Genomic DNA, 25,025 nt, shown 5'->3' with positions numbered 1-25,025 from the left:
GGCATTAAATTATTTGAAAATTTATTATTTTTTCTATTATTTTTGTTGTACCATGGTTGTTGTGGTATACCGCATGACAACTCAAGCATTCTAAAGGGCTACATCTGAATCTGTATTCTTTACAAATTCTCAACATTTCTTACATCTTGAACTAGTGATTTTATTTCTGCCTGTTTCATTTCACTTGCTACATGGTCTTCCTACAATTTGTCATAGGAAATACCTCACACAAGGTTCAACAGTAGAGTCTTTTGTAGGGACTTATACCCACAACACACAAGTTTAGACTCTGACACACTACACCATACTGTACCACCTTACATGAGTCACATGTGAGGAAGAAATGAAAACATCAAATATTGAATATATATATCAGTGTTGTGGAGAGTTGTCAAAGTATTGTGTTGCACATTCAAGACAGACACAGACCACGCTGCAAGAATCTTCACTCTGGAATCACATTTAGAGAGACTTCAGTGCTTGAGGATCACTGGACACTGGACATAAAATTCTGGTAGATCTTCATATTTATGTAAATGTGCTCTGGGCTGGAAAACAAGACAGGCCATGTTCAGTTTTTCCAATTAAATAGAGAACAGAGAATAAGAACAGAGATCACCATAGTACTCTGTGTAATGTAGTTTCTTCTAAACAATTTTTTAAACATTTTTTCATCTCTTCACTTTGCAACCAATCCCTGAAAAGCTCTCACTGGTTGACAGGGATCTGAGAAAGTTGAAATTCTGCCTTTCTGTATTTCAATGTTTGCTCATGCATCAAAATGTTGTAGTCTAAACCTGTCAGGTCTTAAAGGGGTCGTCATCTTATTTAAGATGTTCACTGAAAATAACCTGTGGGGCTCCAGGGTTTCTGTACACGACATTCCTCTGACACACCACAGCAAATCAGAGGTCAGTAACAGTAAGGTTAGACCACTTTTTTGCACAGACCAAAGATGAGAAGCTCTACAATTCTATTCCACTCTTTAAAATTTGGGTTCAGTTACAAATGTATAGAATTTGTACTAATGTTGACCCCATTAAATCCCAAACAGTAAGACCATGATAAAAAGTGCGGGAAACCACTGTAGGATCATGAAAACACACGCCTCTCTGTGTCTCCTGTATGTGATTATTACTGAGGGATTCTCAATGATCTCCTCTCTCACTGTGTCTCCTGTCCTGTTGTGTGTTTATTACTAAGAACTTCTCTGTGATCTCCTCTCTCACTGTGTCTCCTGTCCTGTTGTGTGTTTATTACTAAGAACTTCTCTGTGATCTCCTCTTTCTCATTGTGTCTCCTGTCCTGTTGTGTGTTTATTACTAAGAACTTCTCTGTGATCTCCTCTCTCACTGTGTCTCCTGTCCTGTTGTGTGTTTATTACTAAGAACTTCTCTGTGATCTCCTCTTTCTCATTGTGTCTCCTGTCCTGTTGTGTGTGTTTATTACTAAGTGATTCTCTGTGATCTCCTCTTTCTCAATGTCTGTGTTGCAGTATCTCAATGTTGCAGACTAATCCTATCTGAAGAGGGATGACTTCTGATTTAACATCATAGAAAATAACCTGTTGGCCTCGGGGGCTTCTGTACCTGCAGAAGGATGTCATAGTGAAAAACATGTTCCTGCAACACCCCACAGCTAGTAACACCTCAGGGACTTTCTGTGCTGTTAGACCACATTGTTGGACAGAAAGCATTGTGAGATGATTGACAGATAAATTCCACACTGTAAATCTTAGTTGTATTTAAAAATGTACAGAATCCATAGAATCCCAGAGTATGATCATGGTAAACAATAAGAGCTGTAAATCACTGCAGGAGCATTGCAAAAGCACACTCCTCTCTGACTGTGTCTCCTGTCCTGTTGTGTATGTTTATTACTGAGGGATTTTCTATGATCTCCTCTCCCTCTCCCTGCGTCTCCTGTCCTATTGTGTTTTTTACTGAAGGATTCTCTGTGATCTCCTCTCTCTCCCTGTGTCTCCTGTCCTGTTGTGTGTGTTTATTACTGAGGGATTTTCTATGATCTCCTCTCCCTCTCCCTGCATCTCCTGTCCTATTGTGTTTTTACTGAAGGATTCTCTGTGATCTCCTCTCTCTCCCTGTGTCTCCTGTCCTGTTGTGTGTGTGAATTACTGAGGGATTCTCTGTAATCTCCTCTTTCTCAATGTCTGTGTTGCAGTATCTCAATGTTGCAGACTAATCCTATCTGAAGAGGGATGACTTCTGATTTAATATCATAGAAAATAACCTGTTGGCCTCTGGGGCTTCTGTACCTGCAGAAGGATGTCATAGTGAAAAACATGTTCCTGCAACACCCCACAGCTAGTAACACCTCAGGGACTTTCTGTGCTGTTAGACCACATTGTTGGACAGAAAGCACTGTGAGATGATCAACAGCTAAATTCCACACTGTAAATCTGAAATCTCCTCTCTCCCCCTGTGTCTCCTGTCCTGTTGTGTGTTTATATAAGTGGGGTTCTCCGTGATCTGAGTTGGCATCCAGGACTGGCTGAGATCCTCTTTGGTGGACTGAAAGGAAGAAAAGATAGGCAGAGAGAGGCAGATAGAAGCTTCCGGTTCTCAAAGAAAGACAGAGCATTGCAGTCAGGCCACACACAACTCACGTCAATCAACCAACCACAACTCTCCACTCATCACTGCACCTTCCACCTCCCGTAACATTTAAACCCACAAACCCCTCTGTTCTCTGCCTGGCATTGGTCGCTACCATCTGTTCAATGCCTTCAAGCCTTATCGGATAAAAAATGTTCGAACTCGTCTTTGACTACGTCTCTCACCTAGCCCTCTCTCGCATTGGAAACAACCGGATCTTTCCATTCTTTGTCAGCTACCTCTCAGGTTCCACATCAGGTCCAACCTCTGGTGTGGATCCGGATCCCTCATTCTGTGTTGTTCTGTGTGAGAAGAGTACAGAACTTCTGCAAGACAGGCTCGTTGCAGGTCAATCTGCATCCCTATCGGAAAAGACTGGATCCACATGACTGGTGTGCCCCTACAGCCACAGGACAATGTTGGGGAACTGAGGAGCTCCAGAACTGAGCACAAGCACTGCGAATGATCAAGGACTGGAGGCTGGCGTGAAACTTGAAACAAAGAAATGTTGTACAGTTTGTGTGTGTTCAGGAATACAGTGTTGCCCGTGGATCTCCTGTCTTTGGAAACATGTGAAGGATGGAACCATGATGCACAAGGAAGGGTTTGGTTCCCCTCAGTGAACTGAGTGCCAGAATAATACAGGAGATCCGTCTGTGGACACCGTCTGCAAGAACTTAGGAAAAATGGGGTTTGATTCCCCTGCTTAGATCAAGATTTGTGTGTTTTTACTTCATTTTTTTATCTTGTGTTCTGTTTCCATAATAAAATTAATAAAGTGAGAATATTATTTTTCACTCATTGCTAAAATTAAACAGAATTATCTGTGTTCAGAAAGTATTGTTTGAGGACACAGAACCTGGAAACAAAATAAGAGTCACTGGAGCCACGTCAGCGTCTAGGATTAACAGAAACTCTGAAGGCCAGATTACACTGAGCTCAAACAGGGGTCCACGACCAACTAGTCCAGCAACATGAGGTCTGGCTGGCTTTCCTGCACCCCAGCAAATTATTCAAAACAGCTGGAATTGCCACTTGCAGATTTGAAATAAGGAAATTATTTTTAAATCAGGTGGGTTTAAAATTGAGGTTAGGTAATTCAGTGCAGACTTGACCATTCCAAGGTATTCAAACATTTCATTCATGCCTGAACATATTGGCTGTGAATAATACTGAAACGTAAAGTCCTACTATGTATTTGAAAGCTTTGTCATGTGAAGACTAGGTCTACCAGCCCAGTAAGGAGAAGTCTCGTGAAGTGTGATAAATGAATAATGTGGGCCCGAAGGCATCTGGGTGGAGGGTTACAAAAATGATGAAAAACAAATTCTTTGTTTGAGATGTCATAGTGAATAAGAGCACCTTGACTTTCTGTCTGAGTCGTTGGTAATTATCAAATTTGTATACAAAAAATATATTTTTAAAAAAAATTATTTCACATGATTCAAAAAAAAAAGCGTAGAAATGCAATGAATGCAGTAAATCCCAGCGAGATTGTGGTAAAAGTAGAGTGCATTGCATTAAAGTCCAGGGAGACCGTGGTAAAACACAGTACAAAGCGGGAAAGACCAATGAGATCAGTGTGAAATCACAGTACAGCACAGTAAATCACAGTGAGATCATGGTAAAAACACAGTAGAGTAAAACACAGTGAGATTTTGGTAAAAGTACAACACAATGCATTAAAGCCCAGTGAGACTGTGGTAAAATCAGAGGGCATCCAGTAATGACCAGTGCAGACAAGTAAAGCCCAATGGAATAGTGATAAAAGCACAGTACTGTAAAGCATATGTATTTCAGGGAGATTTAAAGGAAATCACCACACTTTCACTGTCTCCAGTCCTGTTGTGTGTGTTTATTACTGATTGCTTCTTTATTATAAATTCACTGAGCTGCAGTATTACTGAACTGAGAGAGAGGAGGACAGAGAGGAAGAAAGAGGTACAGAGAGAGAGGGGAAGAAAGAGAGAAAAGAGGAGGGAGGGAGAGAGGGAGGGACAGGAGGCGTGTCTCTCCAGGTGTGTATATCAGAGCAGGAGACAGACAGAGGGAGAGAGGAGAGAAAGGAGAAGCTGGAGACAGGACTCTGACACACTAGCAGTCATGGCGGTGGGCATCAGTCTCTGCGTGTTGGCGGCTCTGGTCCTGACAGTGAGAGGTAGGTGGTGTCTGTCTGGCCAGTGGCTGACCTGTGTCTCTTAGTGCTCTGACAAGCTCTACTGTCCTCATTTATCAGCACAGTGTATCCACAGGAGTGCTGAGTGCTGAGTGCCTTGAAAATAGAGTGCAAAAAAGACTTCTATAATATGAATGTGTCTGGTAAAACGGTATATTTAAAAAAAACAATCTCCTTGAAATTAATTTCAAGTCCATTGTATTCGGGTCCAGTAACATTATCATCATGAAGTCCAGATGTAAATGTCTGAACTTTAGTCACTTGACCTTTGTTTTTTTTTTTAATTAAAAACCAGTCTTTGCCTCACGAAACTAAAAATCTATTAAAATATAATGAAACAAAAACATGGGCAGCCACAACAATAAGCATAATTAATTAAAATACAGAAAAAACAAATAGAGTCACATCATATCAATATACAGTAGAATTCTACTGGTTTGTATAAAGATCTGTGTCATTTTATCATTTATTATTGCATTTATTCACAGGTATAAGTAGTATTGATATCAGTATCAATTGTGTTGTTTTTTTCCATCAAGGTAAAAACAAACAACACATTGTCAGGAAGTCTGAACAGTTGAATTAATTAAAAAATATATAACACATCTGTGCTTCAAAAAAAGAAAACTAAATGCCAAAAAAGAACAGACAAGGTGGTGAAGGAGGAGAATCTCTCTCACCTGGAGGGCTGTGAAATGAATGCCCCAGAAGCATTAATCTACTGAGCTTTATTTCTACAATAAGTTTTCACTGTTCTTAAACACAAAATAAACAGAATTGTAATTGATTTTAGAAGAGATGTCCTATTGCCTGTGACTGTAAAAGGGGAGAGACAGTTTATTAAATCTGGTAAAAATGGTAACAAAATCATTCATTGGTGGTATAGTAAAATTGTACAAATTTCAAACTGAGCACAAAATCTTAAACTTTGTGAAAGCACTGTATGGTCGCCATTTTGTTGCAAACTCCTGATATTGCCATGGGCAGAGGGAGAGTTTGTGTGAATCGCTAGGTGAAGCGGCCCTTCCTGCTCACTAGTCCCTGTCCTGACTGTTGTACTGCGATGTGAAGAGGCCCTTCCTGCTCACTAGTCCCTGTGCTGACTGATGTACTGTGATGTGAAGAGGCCCTTCCTGCTCACTAGTCCCTGTACTGACTGATGTACTGTGATGTGAAGAGGCCCTTCCTGCTCACTAGTCCCTGTACTGACTGATGTACTGCGATGTGAAGAGGCCCTTCCTGCTCACTAGTCCCTGTACTGACTGATGTACTGTGATGTGAAGAGGCCCTTCCTGCTCACTAGGCCCTGTACTGACTGCTGTACTGTGATGTGAAGAGGCCCTTCCTGCTTACTAGCCCCTGTACTGACTGATGTACTGTGATGTGAAGAGGCCCTTCCTGCTCACTAGTCCCTGTACTGACTGTTGTACTGCAATGTGAAGAGGCCCTTCCTGCTCACTAGTCCCTGTACTGACTGGTGTACTGGGATGTGAAGAGGTCCTTCCTGCTCACTAGTCACTGTAATAACTGATGTGATGTGATGTGATGGACGAGCGAGTAAGTACAGGCTGTGCAGGAGACATTTCACTCCAGAAATGTTCCACTGTGATCTACAGGTGAGTTAACAAGTGAGGAGTATTTGTCTCGAAATCGAGAGCAATATTGGATCTATTACAATACTGGTCTATTGGATTGAAAGAGGAGTTTTCACAAGCCTGCTTGTTTACAGCGTCAGAGGGCTGCTTTTGTTGCCTTGCTCTGAATTGCAGAACATGGCGCTGCGCAGGCCTGGAAATTTGGTCTATTCTGTAATGTAAATGGGAGGTTTAACATGTTAACAAAAAAAACTCTTAATTTAGAAGCCTTGTAGGGATCACAGATTTGCAGCAGTACAGGATTCCGATGGCGATACTAAGGAGGGCTAAGCGAGCACACAAAGAGAGAGAACAATAAGCTTGCTGATTACAGGAGTCTTTTTAAGAAGAAAAATAATAATAAAACAATTTCGAGTATAAAGCGAAAAAATGTTTCCTAGTCACACCGGTCCCTAATCTAATCCTAATGTAGTCCAACCTTTAATCCAATTAAAGAAAATCCGACCTTGAATAAAAGACTAACCTACTACCGAAGCAATACGGAGACAATTCCCCCTATTAAACCTGTTTCACCAGTCCGTTCTCTCAAACCAGACCCAGAGCTCGTTCTGTTCTGGCACCAGTGCTTGGGCTCTGTTTCCAGGGCTGATGTTATCTGCTGCCCATTTAGGAGTCTCTCCCTGTGCTGGTCTGTCTTCCCTCTCAGTGCTCGGAGCAGTAGCAGGAAGAACAGGGGGCTGAGACACTCGAGCTGCTCCCTCTGGTCTCGAGCTGCGCTGCTGTGACAATACCTTGTCAGTATTATCGACTGGAAATTGAATTTGAGTGCCATGACGGAGGCAGGGTATGTGAAGGTGCAACAGATGTTACGTTTTTGGAATGAAAGAGCTGGAATGTGGAAAGCAAATGTTGCCAGTTTTTTGTATTCTTACTGGAGGTATGGTTGTCAGCAAAATCTTCTCTCTTCCGTCTCTCCTGTTGTCACACTCACACCTGAGGACTCCTGTCTCTCCTGTTGTCACACACACACACCTAAGGACTCCTGTCTCTCCTGTTGTCACACACACCTGAGGACTCTGTCTTTCTCTGTCTCTTGTCTCTCCAGCCTGCGGCCAGGCACCCCTGAGTCCCAGTGTCCTGCAGGGAGACTCTGCCCAGGAGGGGTCCTGGCCCTGGCAGGCCAGCCTGCACTTGGATGGTCAATACTTGTGTGGAGGCGCTCTGATCAACAGCGACTGGGTGCTGACAGCTGCATATTGCTTCTATCAGTAAGGAAGTGAAATAAAATTCTCTATATAGACTGATATTTAGATAAGATTGAAATATGTAAGATTACATAGATCACGTACAGATTCCATAGATACAGACAGCTGACAGCTTTAGTTTGCTTCTGTGGGTAAAGAACTAGAATACATCCTCTCTATATGTACTGAGATATTAAAAATGTAACAAACAGGACTGGTTCCACTGCTCCTGTATTGTGATCTTGTTGTCTATCAGTATGTTGAGTTTGATGAATAGGGGCTAATTAACACTGATGAGCGACACTGCTCAATGCTCAACAGAGATGCACTACAAAGGGTTGTGGCAACAGCACAGAAGATTATAGGATGTGATTTACCATCAATCGGTGAGATCCACACCATCCGCTGTTGCAATAAAGCCCAATTCATCATTCAGGATCCCAACCATCCCGGCCACAAACTCTTCTCCCCCCTGCGCTCTGGCAAGCGGTACTGCACTGTTAAAGCATGGACCACTAGACTCAAGAGCAGCTTCTTCCCCACTGCAGTATGCATCCTCAACAGCTGACTACAGGGCCTCAGATTCAATACACATCTGCACTCTGCACTGTTTGCATGGTCTAACATGTTTCTTTTCTTCACTAACACATATTAACTGTCCCACAACTTATTCTGTGCTCCCAATGCTATTATTATTGCTCATATTGTTATTATTTATGATGTTTGTACTTATCTACATTGTGTGGTGTTGTCTGCGGTACTGTGTATGTTCCGAGAGGTCAGCGTGGATACGAATTACAATGCACATGTATTTATGGCAATAAACTCCTCTACTCTACTGTGACTAGGCAGGGTAACAAGACCAACTCTGAAACTCAATTAGTTCAGGTGCTGAATTGCTGGCTTTTGGTTCTCCTACTCAGGGAACTTCCGATAACAGGAAGTGAGACACCTATGAATAATCAGTTGAAAAAGAGATGGAACAGCGATGAGTTTTCAGAGAGTAACACACGTGACCTTTGACACTGATGATCTCTCTCTCTCTCTCTCCAGGGGCAGTACAGATGCCAGAAGGTGGACAGTGTACCTGGGCAGACAGACACAGCTGGGCTCGAATCCCCATGAAGTGTCCAGAATGGGGCAGACGATCAGTTTTTACCCAACTGAGGACATGAATATTTATGATGACATCGCCCTGCTGAAGCTGGACAGCCCCGTCTCCTTCACCAGCTACATCCAGCCCATCTGTCTGGCCGACAGCAGCAGCTCTTTCTACAGCTGCACCAGCTGCTGGTTCACTGGTTGGGTCGACATGACTGGTGGAGGTAGATTGATCTGTTTCTTGTGTCCTTCAACACATCAATGTTATGAGATCACATCTCCCTTCTGCATTGAACCCCGCTCTTTCTCGCTGTCTGAGCTGTTTCTCGGTATGATTCCTTTCAGGTGCCCCTTTCTCTGACATCTCTGCACCCGTGAATTGACTGCTTCTTTGCTCCTAATTCCTTATTGCCAAGTGTCTGAGACCCTCATCAAGAGGTGGATACGTGACTCAGGGTCTCCACAATGTAGAGCTGCTGGGAGAGTCTGTCACGGACTAAGGGAAGGACACTGACCTCCTGTCTTGTCTTTCAGTCATTTCAGGGAATGAGACCCTACAGCAGACCCAGCTGCCCCTCATTGAGATCACAGCCTGTATCCATTTTATGGAAGAGCTCCTTGGGATTCCATATCTAACAGAAAACATGATCTGTGCCGGGGTGATTCAGAGCGAGTTGTCTTCCTGCTGGGTAACTGAAGTAGCTGTTTCTTGACACTAAGCTACAGAAACACAATATGGAAAGCAAGCAAAGCTTATATGATGTTATATAAGTACTGTATACATACAGATGCAGCCATTCAAAATGCATGGTAAAACCCTGTACTGCGCAAAATTATCTACAGTTCAGCGCGTTATACCGCAGCACGTGCTTGGCTGGCCAAAACGACCGACAGGTGGCACCGTGGTGCATTGGTTGTTAGTGAAATGATTGCTTCATTTAATCTCTTTACTGGGCATGTTTAAATCTGCTTAATATTGAATATTTATATGGCATTTTACAACTAAAGGGACATTTTTGTAGCCGAGCATAAAAAGAAGAGGAGCATAATGTGTCTGAAGGTCATACATGATATAAATTTAGGAATATGAACATATTATGTAAACTGTATATGGCTGGTATTGGTAGTTTAAATAAAAAAATACGCACCAGTATTCCACTTTCTTCATAAACATTTTAAGCATCAATGTCTTTAATTCGGTTGCATACTGTGGTTATTTTGGAAAACTTTTTACGTGCTCCTTCTGACTATCTTAAGTTCATATACTCTGTAAAAAGTTCAAATGTTTTTACCTTTTCTATGAATTATTGCGATCGTTAAGAAATGCATACTTAAAAAAATGATTAATAGGGAATATAACATGGAATCACACATCTAAAGAAATTAAGAATGATATAATTATATTCATATACTGTAGCTCAGATTATCAGAGTAGTAGACTTTCTTTGTAAACATCTGCATCAATTTGACTCATTCTCCCATGATTACTTGGAACCTTTTTGCCTGCCCTGTTCAGTTATAGCTTAAGCTGTCAAGTGAACTTGAACTTGAACTTTATTGCCATATGTAACCGGTGCTGGTACAATGGAATTCTTACTTACAGAAAGTCTCTCGATTGTAAAAACAAGTGTAAAAAACAAGACAAAGTGCAAACAGTGCATCAAGACAATGTACAAACAAACAGTAGACAATGTGCAAGTAAACATGTAGACAGTTTGAATGTAAACAATACAGACGTGTAAACAATGACTGGAGATGTGCAATAGATAAGAAATCATAAAGAGGTAGATGGCACATTGGTGTAATGGCTTAGGCGTGTGCCTTGCATGCTGGAAATCAGGGGTTGGAACCCTGCTGTCACCATGAGTTTTCTACGAACAGATTAACATTTCTTTGAAAAATGTAAATAGTAAATATTATCGCCACTATATTGAATTTGTTAGTATTTCTAAAAATCACAACACATTCAAAGTTAAGTTATTTATTAATAACAACTAAATAGACAGGGTGTTCCAGACATCTGATTAATTTCTGAAACTCCCTTTGTATTCCATGTTTTAACCTTTTCTATGAATACCTGCGCTCGTTATCGTGGTATAAAACCTCGTACTTTTTTAGAATCCGCTAAATAGGGAATATAATATGGAACCACTTATCTGAAGAAATTAATAAAACACGTTTAATTAATTTGTAAACACGTTTTATTTTTAATTTGACTTTTTCACGCATGGTAAACAGAGTTTATAACGAATGTTTGGGAGGGATGACAACAACTGAGCTCAATCATAGTCCGCTGTCAGTAATTAACAATCACTCCCATCATCCTTCCTCCACCAAACGCTATAAATACCAACATGATATCTCTCCCCCTCGTTATACTCGTTGTTATGATTTCTCTATTATTATCGAATCCATCAACTCGTTCACTTGTGATTATTTTGGAAATATTTTGACATGTTCCTTTTAACTCAGAGTTTGTAATGTCGGGAACAAGTTAAACTTTGATGCAGTACAAATAAATATATTTCCCACAAGCTATCCTGTAGTGGCTTTAAAACATCACGCTGTTTGCACATCTTTGTTCAAGTTTTAAAACTACAGTGTGGAAAAATGACTGTTAAAAAAAAAAACAGGACATCTGATTGCTGGTTGCCTTATATTTATTTAAAAAAATTAAATGAAAATCAAGATATAATGAGGTGTTCCTGCCTAACTCAAACATTGTGTGACTTTAAAAGCTGTAAATATGGTTTTAATAGCAGAAAGTCACCTTGCTCTTACAAGAGGCTCTGTTAAGCAGAGTTTGTGTTAACACAACACAACTTTGTCTGGGAAACGGGATTCTTATTTTACTGGGAGTATGAACTTTGAGTGAGCACTTTGGCGCACAGTGAGATTACTGAGATGGATAGTTTTAGTAAATACGTTGACAAATATCTGAATTTTTGCAAGATAAAGTTGTGTTCAGCTGTAAATCAGCTACGTGACTTTGTGGGAAAGCGGTTTAGTGGGCAGTGTAGTTACCATAGAGTGTTTAAATGTACACTGTACAGCAGTTTAAGGCACAAATGACTCTGAAAACAGATACAAGAAGCTTGAAATTATTATTATTAAGTTAATAATGACCAGACACATTATAAATTCAGTAATATACCGCTTTGTTATTCTCGATTCTAATTACAATATATACAATTTCGTTTTAAGGCTTGAGGCGTCTGTTAAATTGCCCCACTGAATAAAGTGTTTGAATTCAACCGGTTGAACAGTTAACAGTATTCACATTTGCTAATTAATGTTCTTTTTTCATTATTAATATAACTTAACATTGAATGTTATATAAATATACAAAAAACATGTTAATATAGTGTACATAATACTTCATCATGCGTGAATGAGTCAAATTAAAAATAAAACGTGTTTACAAAGTGGATTACAGTAATACTACCAGTTATATAAATACATATATTCAGATCCTTAAATTAATATTGTTATTAATTTCTTCAGATATGTGATCCCATATTATATTTCCTATTAATCAAATTCAAGTATGCCTTTCTTTTACTGCGATAACAAGCGCAAGTATTCATAGAAAAGGTTAATCACTTAACTCACTTAACTCACTGAACTTTGAACGTTTTGTGATATTTAGAAATACCAACACATTCAATGTGGTGTTGATAATAATAACCAATTTAGTTTTTCAAAGACATGTTTGTTTGTTAAAAGAAAACCCTCATAGCAACAGCTGGGATCACACCCCCAACCTCCAGAATACAAGGCACAGGCCTAAGCCATTACACCAATGCACAACTTAAGAACTTCAGCTGTAGCTGAAAAGGACAGGCAAAATGTTTTCACATAAAATTTGATGCTTAAAATGTTAGGAAGAAAGCGGAATACTGGTGTGTATTTTTTATTTAAACTACCAATACCAGCCATATGCAGTTAACATAAGGAAGAAGTAATAGGTTTATTCCATGTTTAAAAGAGAAGAAAGAAAACACAGCGTTTCAACTGTGGAACCTTCTTCGTGTTTTCTTTTTTCTCTTTCAGCATGGAATAAATCTATTACTTGTTCCTTTGCAGCCTACACATTCTGACACAGCTACCCACCCGAACTACAGTTTATATAATATGTTTATGTTCCTAAATTAATCCTGTTATGCTCCTCTTCTCTTTATGCTCAGCAACTAAAATTTCCTTTTAGTTGTAAAATTCCATATTAATATTCAATAATAAGAGGATTAAAACATGCAAAGTAAAGAGATTAAATTAAGCAATTATTTCACTAGCAACCAATGCACCATCAGTGCCCCTGTCAGTCATTTTGGCCAGCCAATCACGTACTGCGGTACAACACGGTGAACTGCAGATAATTTCACGTGGTATGGAGTTGAACTGTGCATTTTGAACAGCTGCATCTGTATAGCTATCAGGTGATGTTAAATCACTGTAACATTTATCTTTTTACAATAAAAGCAAGTGGTGTTCTTACTACGTATTCTTAGAAAAGGATGAAACGTTATAACTTTTTATGAAATACAGAATATAAGCTTGTTAAATGTTAAAACCAGAACCAACTAAGTTACCAAGTTAAAGACTTTGATGCATAAAATATTTATGATTAAATTATTTATGATGAAGGTGGAAGGTTGTGTACTTTTGTCCAACTGAGCAATTTTGTTTTTGCAAAATATACAGACCTTTTCATGTTTGATATTTAACATTCTGTAATATAGTTTAAAATTCTTAAATGTCTAAACAGTATACAACTTAATTGTAAAAAGGTTATCCATCAGCAGTAACTGGGATTCGAAACCAGATGTTTTCTGATGACAGCTCAAATGCTGTACAGGGTACATTAAGCTTTATTAGCTCCACCTGGCAGTTTTACAAGATGCTTCCGGGTACTATTATTATATTTCAATTTACATGCGGTATGATGCGGTATTATGTTAAAGTGCGGTATTTCTAGTCATTGCACCTGTATTGTTGTTAGTGCACTGTTAACCTATAATGCTGCCCAGTCACTGTGTCTGTAATAATACATCCATCTCATTGTAGGATGAAAATAATTTTCGATTCTTTGGGAATCCACTGGTGTGTAAACAGGAATCTTCTTGGACCCTGGCTGGAGTAGTAAACAGATACACCGGCTGTGGCAAGATGTTAGTGATTTATTCAGGAGTCTCCAATTACAAGTCCTGGATTAAAAACCAAGCTGGGTTGGGCACAACAGACTTTGTGTTCTTTGGCAGTAATTCCATATGCAATGCGGCAAATGTATTTTCAGTGACCACTACTCCTGATACTTCAACAGCATCACTGACTACTGCTACTTCTATAACTACAGCACCAGTGTCCACTGCCTCCTCTACTACTACAGCACCAGTGTCCACTTCTCCCTCTATTTCTGCAGCACCAGTGTCCACTGCCTCCTCTACTACTACAGCACCAGTGTCCACTACTCCCTCTACTACTACAGCACCAGTGTCCACTGCCTCCTCTACTACTACAGCACAAGTGTCCACTGCCCCCTCTACTACTACAGCACCAGTGTCCACTGCCTCCTCTACTACTACAGCACCAGTGTCCACTGCCCCCTCTACTACTACAGCACCAGTGTCCACTGCCTCCTCTACTACTACAGCACCAGTGTCCACTACTCCCTCTACTACTACAGCACCAGTGACCACTGCCTCCTCTATTACTACAGCACCAGTGTCCACTGTTCCCTCTACTACTACAGCACCAGTGACCACTGCCTCCTCTACTACTACAGCACCAGTGACCACTACTCCCTCTACTGCTACAGCACCAGTGACCACTACTCCCTCTACTGCTACAGCACCAGTGACCACTACTCGTTCTGCATCAGACATTTCTGTTCCTTCTACAGCTTCCGTAACCATTTCAGCTGCACTACCTAGTAAGTTAATTTATTTAATCAGACGACATCTCTTCAATATTGAAGGTTGTTATTCACATAAAGCACACATTTTCTATTTCTTTTATTCGGGACATTAGAGTGAAGCCAGATAAGTCATTTTTTGTTTCACAAACTACTTTGCTGAAATCCCTTCCTCCTCCTGCTGTCTTTGGTAGTGTGTCAGATGTAAGCCAACCACAAAACATTTTTATAATTAATGGGAGTGTGATCTTCCTACTAATACAATTACAAATATATTTTTCTGGTAGGATTTTATGTCAGAGTATACAGTCATAATCACTAGGCTTGGTGTGGGAAATCTGTCCAGTCCTCTAGAGGTGACTCTGCTGTCTCACTGCTTTTTTCAGTACAAGTCTGTGGGAGGCCCAGACTTAATACATCCCTCCTCGGTGGTCAGTCAGCTGCAGAGGGGTCCTGGCCATGGATGGCCAGCCTGCAGAGAAATGGGAGACATGTGTGTGGAGGGACCCTTGTTACCGGTGACTGGGTGATGACAACTGCACAGTGCTTATCCAGGTACAGACCAACGCCACCTGACCCAGGTACAGACCAACCACACCTGTCCCTCTTACCCAGGTAGAGAGCAGCCCCACCTGTCCATCTCTCTCAGGTACAGACCAACCTCACCTGTCCCTCTCACCCAAGTACAGAGCAACCCCACCTGTCCCTCTCACCCAGGTACAGAGCAACCCCACCTGTACCTCTTACCCAGGTACAGACCAACCCCACCTGTCCCACTTATTCAGGTCAAGATGACAAGGCTCCAACTCACCCTTGGTGTTGAAATACCGGTACTTCACTGATTTCCGATGTAATAAATTGCTCTTAGTCACTTAGTCACACAGAATAATGATGACTTACTATAGTAAGAGTGATTATCTAAATACTGTGTGTTAAAACAACCATTAATTCACACACTAACACAGCAATAGATATAATTCAGATCCAACTTGATAGATTTAATTGGAACACAGTGACAGCCATGTGCTATATTTAAATTCTTTAACAGTGCAAGAGGGCTTAAGACTGACTGACAATAGGGTCACTATCTCCTCTGTGCCCTTGTGAGTATCTTTTCAGTGTTGACGTTTTGTACTATCCAGTGTATCTGTATTCCCTCTACTATATCGAATCTCTCCAGTCCAGTGATTGTCCAGGAGTGGACAGTGATCCTGGGAAGACTGAAGCAGAACGGCTCAAACCCCTTCGAGAGATCCCTGGGGGTCCAGAGTGTCCAAACCAGCCAGCTTGGTGGCACTAACGTCGCCCTCCTGAAACTGGACACCAAGGTCTCCTTCACTGACTACATCCAGCCCATCTGCCTGGCTGGGGAGAGAGTCTCATTCCCCACTGGAACTCAGTGTTGGGTCACTGGCTGGGGTAACGCAACTGGGACAGGTGAGTCTGGGATACGAGGTCAAAGAGCGGAACTCAGGCTCCCCATTCAGGAGGTTTTTTACATAGACAGGACCAGCCCAAACCACTGTAAAGAAGGGTACCAGGATTTCTTGGGCTGAGGTTCCTCAGTTCCCCATTTTGGACAGTTAAACATGCACTCTGCTGGTTTGCACACTTTTTTGTATTCTCTTGATTCAACCCCCATCTGAATAACTTTACTTATAAAGAACATAGCAAGACTGAAGATGCAGCTTTGATTTTGGTATCTAGTCATCTGCAACAGGCAAAGTCATATGTGCATAAACTGATTATTGACTGCATTTAATACTATCCACACCAACATTGGATCAGCTATGTCTTATGGATGTTAATGGGAGGCTTATAAAATGGATTAAGGATTTTATAACAGATTGCCCCTCAGCTGGTGCTCATGAACAATACATTTTCAAATGAAATCAGCTAATACAAATGGAATGAAAATGCAGGAACTTCTGTTAATCTATTAAAGAATGACATGGCCCTAGTACAATTGTTTAATGGAAGTGATAGAGAAGGGGTGGAGAATGAGTTTAAACAGATAAGTATACTGGTGGTGTAAGCGAAGCATGCTTCACATTAATGTTTATACAACCAAAAAACTGGTTATGTTAGATGTCAACCTCTCTCCCATATTAATCACCCTGTGGAAGGTGTTCAGTGTTACATTATACAGTATATTTTTTATCAGAAAATTGAATGGGTTTGGGTTGAGTCAGAATGTTTTAGAGAGGGTTTATAATTATGTGGCCATTTTGTCCATAACCGGACCAATACATAATCTGCAATGAACGGTACACTCTACCATAAACAATATATATTTTTATTGTTTCTCAAGGTATTGCAAATGCAAATGGTCTATAATAACCTCTGTATACAACCATTAAGTTTTTTTTTCACAGACGCAAAACTAATTTGAACAAACAAATTAACAGCATATTGCTGAGAACAGCACTTCAAACAGAAGACTACACAATGGGTGTATTATTCATACCAGCAAATTTACCAGCAAAATCAAAACACACCACCACACACTATATATCACAAGACACCAGCTAATTTAAGTCTTTCAACAGTGTGTTTTGTAACCGGATGCAACAGTTTAAAGCAAATGAATCATTTTTATAGGTATATTATTTAGCATTTCAGTTTAGAGAGTCTCCAGATTCCATCAGTAATTGATCAATTCTCCAGCAAAATACAATCGCAAAAGTAAAAATTCACTAGAATACATAAAAACTGTTGTCCACTACCTTGAAAAAAGCTCATTTCCAGAGTAAAATGAAATCACATGTTCAAGAAAACCAACACAACACAAAATGGCTGCTTTTGGTCACCTGCTATGTGTTCAAACCAACAGGCTATGGAAAAAGCTTATATACTGTAATAGTTTGAAATATCTGTCATTCAGTAGATTCTGACTATTCAGAGACTTAAGTCTTCCTATCTGTGGTGTGCATGCATATACATATATATATGCTTAAACTTATTTCCATAAGCACTGTACAAACCTGCAAAAAAACTACAGTATATGTGATGTCAGATAGAAACCCTCACCCCTTCTTACATCCCTAAGCTAGAAGTGGGCACAGCATGATATGCTGATTCCCACCAAGACCATTTCCCCATACCTGTTACTGGGGAAATGAGACAGGAAGCAGTTTACATGTTTCCTTACATTTCCCTTCCAAACTAAAATTTCCCATGTGTCCCTTTACTGTCAGGTGAGAACACCCTGCAGCAAGTGTCCACAGCGATCACTGATTGTGTGAATGTCTCTTCAGCTGACAACCTCTGTACTGGATCACTGGACCTACAGCAGGTACCCAATCTTCCAGACACTCAATTCTTAATTTGTATCACTTCTAAATGCAATTAATATGTGTGACAGTGGGAATGATTTTCCCACCGTACACCACTAGAGGGCCTTCTTGCTGCCCTCTCTCTAACCTCTTTCGTGTGACAATTTATATCAGTACCACCTAGAATCACATTCTCACGCAATCTCCCTGGTTTCACCACGGCAACAGCTGAAAGGCTGCGGAAGCCCTTTTCTCCTGAGAAATCTTTACATTCGAGGAGATTCTTGCCACTTATTATTTCCTTGTGGGCTGAAAGAACTTCTCTCTACCTCGATCAGAGGTATTGAACCTCCGCCAGTGAACAGGCAGCCAGACATCCCACACTGATACATATGGAATACAAATATGTAATCTTAAAACTAAAGGGAAATTTTGGTATCTGACAATAAAAATATCCAAAGTATATAATTGTTTTTTAATGTTATTAAGTGTAATAATCTATTAATATAAATGTATATTTATATAGCCATTAGTGTTACACAGCAGTATTCTACCTTCTTCATAAACATTTGCTGTGGCTATTTTGGGAACGATTTAACATGTTCGTTTTAACAACATTTCCCATGCACACTTGCAAGGTTCAAAGTAAAAATGATAATCAACTTATGCTTGAACAAACATAAGTTATATAAGTTCTTATAGACATTTTTATTATTCTTTTTATTGGTGAACACTTCAAGTTTGGTTTCAATTCTTATGCAAGAAATCATATAATTAATTTTATTCACTTAATATTTAATATATTCATAATTTAATTTGATATATTCTTATATATATATGTGTTTATATATACTGTTTCTTTGCTGTGCAATGGAAAATGAAACTTCTAATCAAATTAACCATCACTATGCCTACCACATGGGAGGCCTGGGTTTGATTCCCAGCCAATACAAAGTTTTATTTTAACAAATTGCTCCTTGTTGATAATAAATGACATGCTACTGTAATGACATTGTTATTAACTTTATATAATCACAGTATGTTAAATAATAAATTAATATTAATAATAAAAATAGTAATTACATGTTATAACCTGTGCAGAGTAGTGCTACTGTAGCAAAAGTGACACCCTGGGGGTGTGCCACAAAGCAAAATATGTTGAATATTTAAAAAATACTTTTCTATAATTTTTTACTGTATAGTCTATTATGAATGCAGTGTGCTTTTTCAGATTATATACACATTAAAATATTTATATTTGTATGTTTATCATGCAATCTATTTGAAAGAAGGAAAGTAAATTAAACATGAAAGAAAGTTTGATTATACTTATAATTTATACCTAATGGCAAAACTGGAAATTATGGTTGCCCAAAGTTTTAAAGTATTTCTGCACTAAGCACTACAAACCTGATCAGAGATGTGAGAAAAATGCTGGATCTTGATTGCGGCCAGGTTTTCCATAAAGACACTTATTTTGTGGTCACAGGATTAAGACACACATTCTTCCACAGTGGTTTTGCAGTGTCGGATGAAGGAATCCATGCTCAACCCTCCCTGTGCATTGTGATTTTGCAAAGCTAGTCAGATAGTTTAAATGTGAGCTGCTTTATGCTTCACTTAAGCATATAACTTAAACCCGAGTTTGCCATGGTGAAACCACAGTAGTCCTGAAGCCAGTTATCCAGTTAATTCCAAGCAGCTAGCAGCCACACCACCCTGCAACTCACAACTGGCAACCCACTGAAGCTAAACAGTTGAGAGCCTGGTCAGTAACTGGGTGTGACACACTGGCTCAGCACTGTGAGCCTGGTCAGCACCTGGATGGGAGACTTCTGGGTAAGCTCAGGCTGCTGCTGGAAGAGGTGTTAGTGGGACCAGTAGGGGGCGCTCACCCTGTGGTCTGTGTGGGTCCTAATGCCCCAGTATAGTGATGGGGACACTATACTGTAAAAAGGTGCCATCCTTCGGATGAGATGTAAAACCGAGGTCCTGACTCTCTGTGATCATTAAAAATCCCAGGGTGTTTCTTGAAAAGAGTAGGGGTGTAATCCAAGCATCCTGCCCAAATTTCCCATTGGCCCTTACCAATCATGGCCTCCTAATAATCCCCATCTCTGAACTGGCTTCATCACTCTGCTTTCCTCCCCACTGAGAGCTGATTTGTGGGGAGTGTTCTGGAGCACTATGGCTGCTGTTGCATCATTCAGGTGGGGCTGCACATTGGTGGTGGTGGAGGGGAGTCCCCATTACCTGTAAAGCACTTTAAGTGGAGTATTCAGAAAAGCACTATATAAGTGTAAGCAGTTATTATTAATTTAATCTGGCTAATTTGAGAAAACACTGAATTAGTAAACATGCTTTGTGAAACAGCCCTGCAGGTAAATGTGCAGAGTTGATGTATTCCACCTGTCCTCCCTCCTACTTGCTCCTTAGTATGAGTGCGTGTGTCCAAATCAGGACATTCAGCAGCTTTTTAAACCCAGTTCATTCCACACACTGCATAGAAGATATCTGATGAATTTTAATAAGAAAATATTCTTCTCAGTGCAATATTTGATACAGTATGTCCCCAAAACAAATGGTAGTGTAAAATAGTGTGAAACACGTCTATTAGCTGGGTAGCTATTAATCGACTGAGATACATCTCATTAGCTAGTCATCAGCCATGCTAAAGTATTATGCAAAATTAAAAAAAATTAAATACGTAAATATTGATATATAAAAGTTAGTTGCACACAAGGTAGATAAAGGAAGGAGTGACAAGGACAAGTGTTTTCTGAATTTCATCAGTTTTTATGTGGTGTTTCGCACAGATCTGCCTTTCAATCATGCTGATCTGCATGTCCTACTAAGACTTTATTATTCATTCTGACTACTAGCTATGACACATATATATTTATATATTTTAACCAAAAACTGTTACACCTGAACTGGGAGTGGCCCACAGTTCCCAGTTGCCACGGCATACCATAACATTTGCATGAACAGCCTCCAACCGTTACAAATGGTACATTGGGAATTGTAGTTTTTTTCTTATGTGTCTCGTGGCTGGATTTTTAAAACTACAGTACATAGTGTGAAGGAAATGCTTCCTGTTATGTTTTAAATAGACTAAATCAAAATAGACAGAAATAGTTGGAACACCTTTAATATTCTTTCATTGCACAAACAATGGGCTCCATATTGGCTGGTATGTGCCGCTAAAAGTCACATATGTACTGCTTCCAATCCTGACATATAGCACCCTTTTTTTAGGGGGTGTGTTTACCTCAGTGCCGTGAGAGCAGCACAGGAACCGAACCAGACTCATTCACTTGTGCTCCATTAGTGGTGGTTTGTACTATTGAAAGAAGCTTCCAAGCTGCTTTCCTTTCCGAGTAATAACCCCATTATTTTGTTAGTATTCAGGTGACTGTCTAAAAGTAACTTTGCCATTTGTAGCAGTCTGAATAGTTTAGTTAATGTACCTAATTACTAGATGTTTTAGCCTTACTCTGTCTCTCTCAGTGCAGTGTAGTTACTCATCTCTCTGTTTCTCTCTGTCCAGGGAGACTCAGGGGATCCCCTGGTGTGTCAACAGGACTCTCTCTGGATTCAGGCCAGCGTTGTTGCAGTGGACAACACTGTCCAACGAAAGGGGCGTGTGGCCCGAGCCCTACAGCAGGGGGTGTTCCCCAAGGTGTCCAGATACCAGAGCTTCCTGCAGAGCAACGTGGGCCCCATCCTGCCCCTCATCAACCCCAACACCGTGGTCACCACCACCCCCACCCCCAGCAGCGCCCCCTCCCTGGGACACACTGTCCTGCTGCTGGCTGTCCTGTCCCTCCTGCTGACCGCCTGGACCTCCGCACCCTGAGCCCTGTCCACTCACTGGACACTTCTAGAGCTTGGTATAAGGATGTGTCTCTCCTTACTGCAGGCTGGACTTTAGGGCTGACTGTCTTCTTTTTGTACTATTCATGGGTCTGCCACTTGTGTGAAACACATACAGGCCAGTAAAAATACTGTTTTGTTCTGAAATTGGGATTTTGATGTTTTTTGTTAAATTGTGCTGAGACCACAATTGTGCTGAGACAAGACTATCTCAGATGGCATTGCTTTTTGGTGACCAATTTTTATTTTTTCTTAAATTTTCCTAAAATTGAGCAAAAATCCCAATTTGTGACAAATTATACACACATGTAAGTAGACAACTCTACTATGCACACACATCATCAGGTTCATTCAGCTCATTCATTCAATCAATCAGCTCAGGTTTCTGAGTAGCAATGAAATGATTCTGAAAGTGTTTTGCTTCTTTTGCAGCTTTAAGCACTGCTGGGACTCTGCTGCACCACCGAGACAGGTTGCATCAGATGTCTCAGTATGTTTTCTTGATTTATTAGGAATTTTCTCTTCAGAATTATTATTTTTTCATTTCCCTCCATTACAAATTAGGGGTTGGAGCAGTGGCACTGTGGCTAAGGATCTGGGCTTGTGGGTGGAAGGGTGTCGATTCTTACTCTGCAGCCAGCAGTGTGTCAGAGTAATGCGACAGGAAGAGCCTCTGCAGAAGATGGCCACTAGGGGGCATTCACCCCTGAAATGACTCTGACACCGATTCAGAAATCAGGAGAGGATAATAATAATAATTGCTTACACTTATATAGTGCTTTTTCTGGACACTCCACTCAAAGCGCTTTACAGGTAATGGGGGCTCCCCTCCACCCCCACCAGTGTGCAGCCCCACCTGGATGATGCGACGGCAGCCATAGTGCGCCAGAACACTCCCCACACACCAGCTCTCAGTGGGGAGGAGAGCAGAGTTATGAAGCCAGTTCATAGAGGGGGATTGTGAGGAGGCCATGATGAGTAAAGGCCGATGAAAAAGGCCGATGTTGGCTTTGTTTCAGCATTTGTGCAAAATTACAAAGAAACGCATTTAAATGATTTCTGCAGCACGACTACACCCTCGAACACAATCACTTCATTACATCAGAGGTGGCTGGTTAGCTCACTTGGACAGAACATGGTCCCAATAGTGCCAAGGGCGTGGGTTCGCTCCCTATATGGGCTGGTTGTTTAATTTAAAGGGAGGAGTGGTGGCACTGTGGTTTAGGATTTGCACCACTGGGTGGAAGGTTGCTGATTCAAATCCTGTGTTGGCAGAGGAATCCTACTCTGTTGGGCCTCTGAGCAAGGCCCTTAACCCCAACTGATCCAGGGGTGCTGTATAAATGGCTGACCCTGTGCTCTGACCCCAAGCTTCTCTCCCTGGCTGTGTGTCTCATGGAAAGCAAGGTAGGGTGTGTGAGAAGACAAGATCGTAATACAAGAAATTGTATATGGCTAATAAAGTGATCTTATCTTCTAAAAAACAGTTTTATCACTTTTGTTATTTTTTAATATACTGTATATATTAAAAGGTCTAGCTACTGTTCGTACACATTTTTTTTTAATTTTTCGATCTGCAGCGTACAGAACTCGTGTTACCATACACACCATCACCATTGGCTAAACAATAAAATAGGGAAAAAATACATTCCCAAACCACTGTCCCACTAGCATTCTGCTCCCATCATTGAACTCTTCTTTAATATCACACCACAGCTGCACATCCAGACAAGAACTTTATAACAGTTCTGAACTCAGCACAGATCTAATGCCTTCCTGCTGGGAAACTAAGTAACTAAATCAAGTTGCACTTCTACATAAACATTTTAACTTATTGTTATCATGTTACGTCTTGACCACTTGTCCCACATCATGCTTTGTACCAGTGGACTCAGCTCTGGTCTGTTCTCTGTCATGGGTATCCACGGTGATGAAGGCTCCTTCTTTACTGCATTGGGCTACTTTCTGTTTCTCTGTGCTCTGTAGAAGAAATGTAACTGAATAAACTTCTTTGATTGATGCATCAGACACCTGTTCTTGTTTCTTGTTCAGGGGACACATCAGTGGGGCACATGGGGGACCCCAAACCTCAAACCCCACCCCATTTCCAAGCTGCCTGGGAAGATCATCTATTGAAATGTAACGCATAGGTGACTATTCATTGTTATTAAAATGACTTAAATTCGATCATGTTGTGATATTTAGAAATATAAATTTGTTTGGTGCGAGTGAGGTTTTATTTATTCTCTGAGCCAGGGAAACGTTTTATTTTTTCAAGGAAATGTTTGTTAAAACCAAAGTCACAGCTCCAGCAGGACTCAAACACCCGGCATGTGACATGGGAGTCAGGAACCTAACCCACAGCACCACCAGCAAGGTCACGTGAGGAGTGTTGAAAAAGCCCTACAAAACATTATCAACAGACATCGTACAACGTGTACAATTTTTGTGTTGCGGTACATGAATATAATTATATCATTATTAATTTCTTTAGATACGCGATTCCATATTATATTTCCTTTTAATCAAATTCTAAAAGTATGCTTGTTGACTCCGGTATCACGTTAGTTAAAGACTTCGATGCTTAAAATGTTTAGGGAGAAATGGAATACTGGTGTGTGTTTTCTTTAAAGTACCGAGACCAGCCAAATACTGTATGTTTATGTTCCAAAATTAATATCGTTTATGGCCGTAACATGCGTTACAGTATGCTCCTATTCTTTTTATGCTCAGCTACTAAGATTTCCCTTCAGTGGTAAAATTCCATATACATATTCAATACTAAAACAGGCAGAGAGAGAGACACACAAAGGGGTGCGGAACCAGGGAACTATTTACATGGAAAATGGGATATCTCCCCAGACTGTACGCCCGTTTCACTGTTACCTGGCTACAATACATTATTTTTAATATTTATGTGGTAAGAGGGAACAAAACATCAGTATTTACTGCTAGTAATTAGTGTACGATCTATAGTTGAAATCTGAGCCTAAATAAAAAGAAAAAGCATTTTCAGAGAGCAATTACGCTGTATTTATGTAGAATAAGTGATTAGGTTTATGAGCAATCTAATTACTTATTCATTTAAAACGCTATATAAAATAAAGTTTATTATTAATTTGCTGGACAGAGTGGTGAACATTATTATGCATAAGACAAAGATAACGATTTACATTAAAAGACATTTAATTAAACACAGGTTTGTGATTTAAATGGGAATGGGGGTGACAGG

The 25,025-nt window shown here is 40.3% G+C and overlaps 1 protein-coding gene across 2 annotated transcripts; it reads left to right on the top strand.

Moving 5' to 3' along the window:
- Positions 1 to 4,645: 4,645 nt before the first annotated feature.
- Positions 4,646 to 23,980, top strand: LOC138238082 (transmembrane protease serine 9-like). Of its 2 annotated transcripts, XM_069187944.1 has the most exons (9): positions 4,646 to 4,773; positions 7,492 to 7,654; positions 8,684 to 8,955; positions 9,266 to 9,420; positions 13,796 to 14,660; positions 15,029 to 15,197; positions 15,823 to 16,079; positions 17,840 to 17,937; positions 21,468 to 23,980. In XM_069187944.1, the coding sequence occupies exons 1-9, from the start codon at positions 4,719 to 4,721 to the stop codon at positions 21,774 to 21,776; spliced, it is 2,343 nt and encodes a 780-aa protein (XP_069044045.1). In that variant the 5' UTR covers positions 4,646 to 4,718; the 3' UTR covers positions 21,777 to 23,980. The 2 variants fall into 2 exon arrangements, with proteins under 2 accessions (XP_069044045.1, XP_069044046.1); XM_069187945.1 differs by lacking the exon at positions 7,492 to 7,654 and having other exon boundaries at positions 4,669 to 4,773.
- The last annotated feature ends 1,045 nt before the right edge of the window (positions 23,981 to 25,025 follow it).

The sequence above is a fragment of the Lepisosteus oculatus genome, chromosome 4 (genome assembly GCF_040954835.1).
Source record: "Lepisosteus oculatus isolate fLepOcu1 chromosome 4, fLepOcu1.hap2, whole genome shotgun sequence".
In the NCBI taxonomy this organism is placed as follows: domain Eukaryota; kingdom Metazoa; phylum Chordata; class Actinopteri; order Semionotiformes; family Lepisosteidae; genus Lepisosteus; species Lepisosteus oculatus.
Note: the sequence above shows the minus strand (reverse complement) of the source record. Positions and strands in the feature narration are given on the sequence as shown.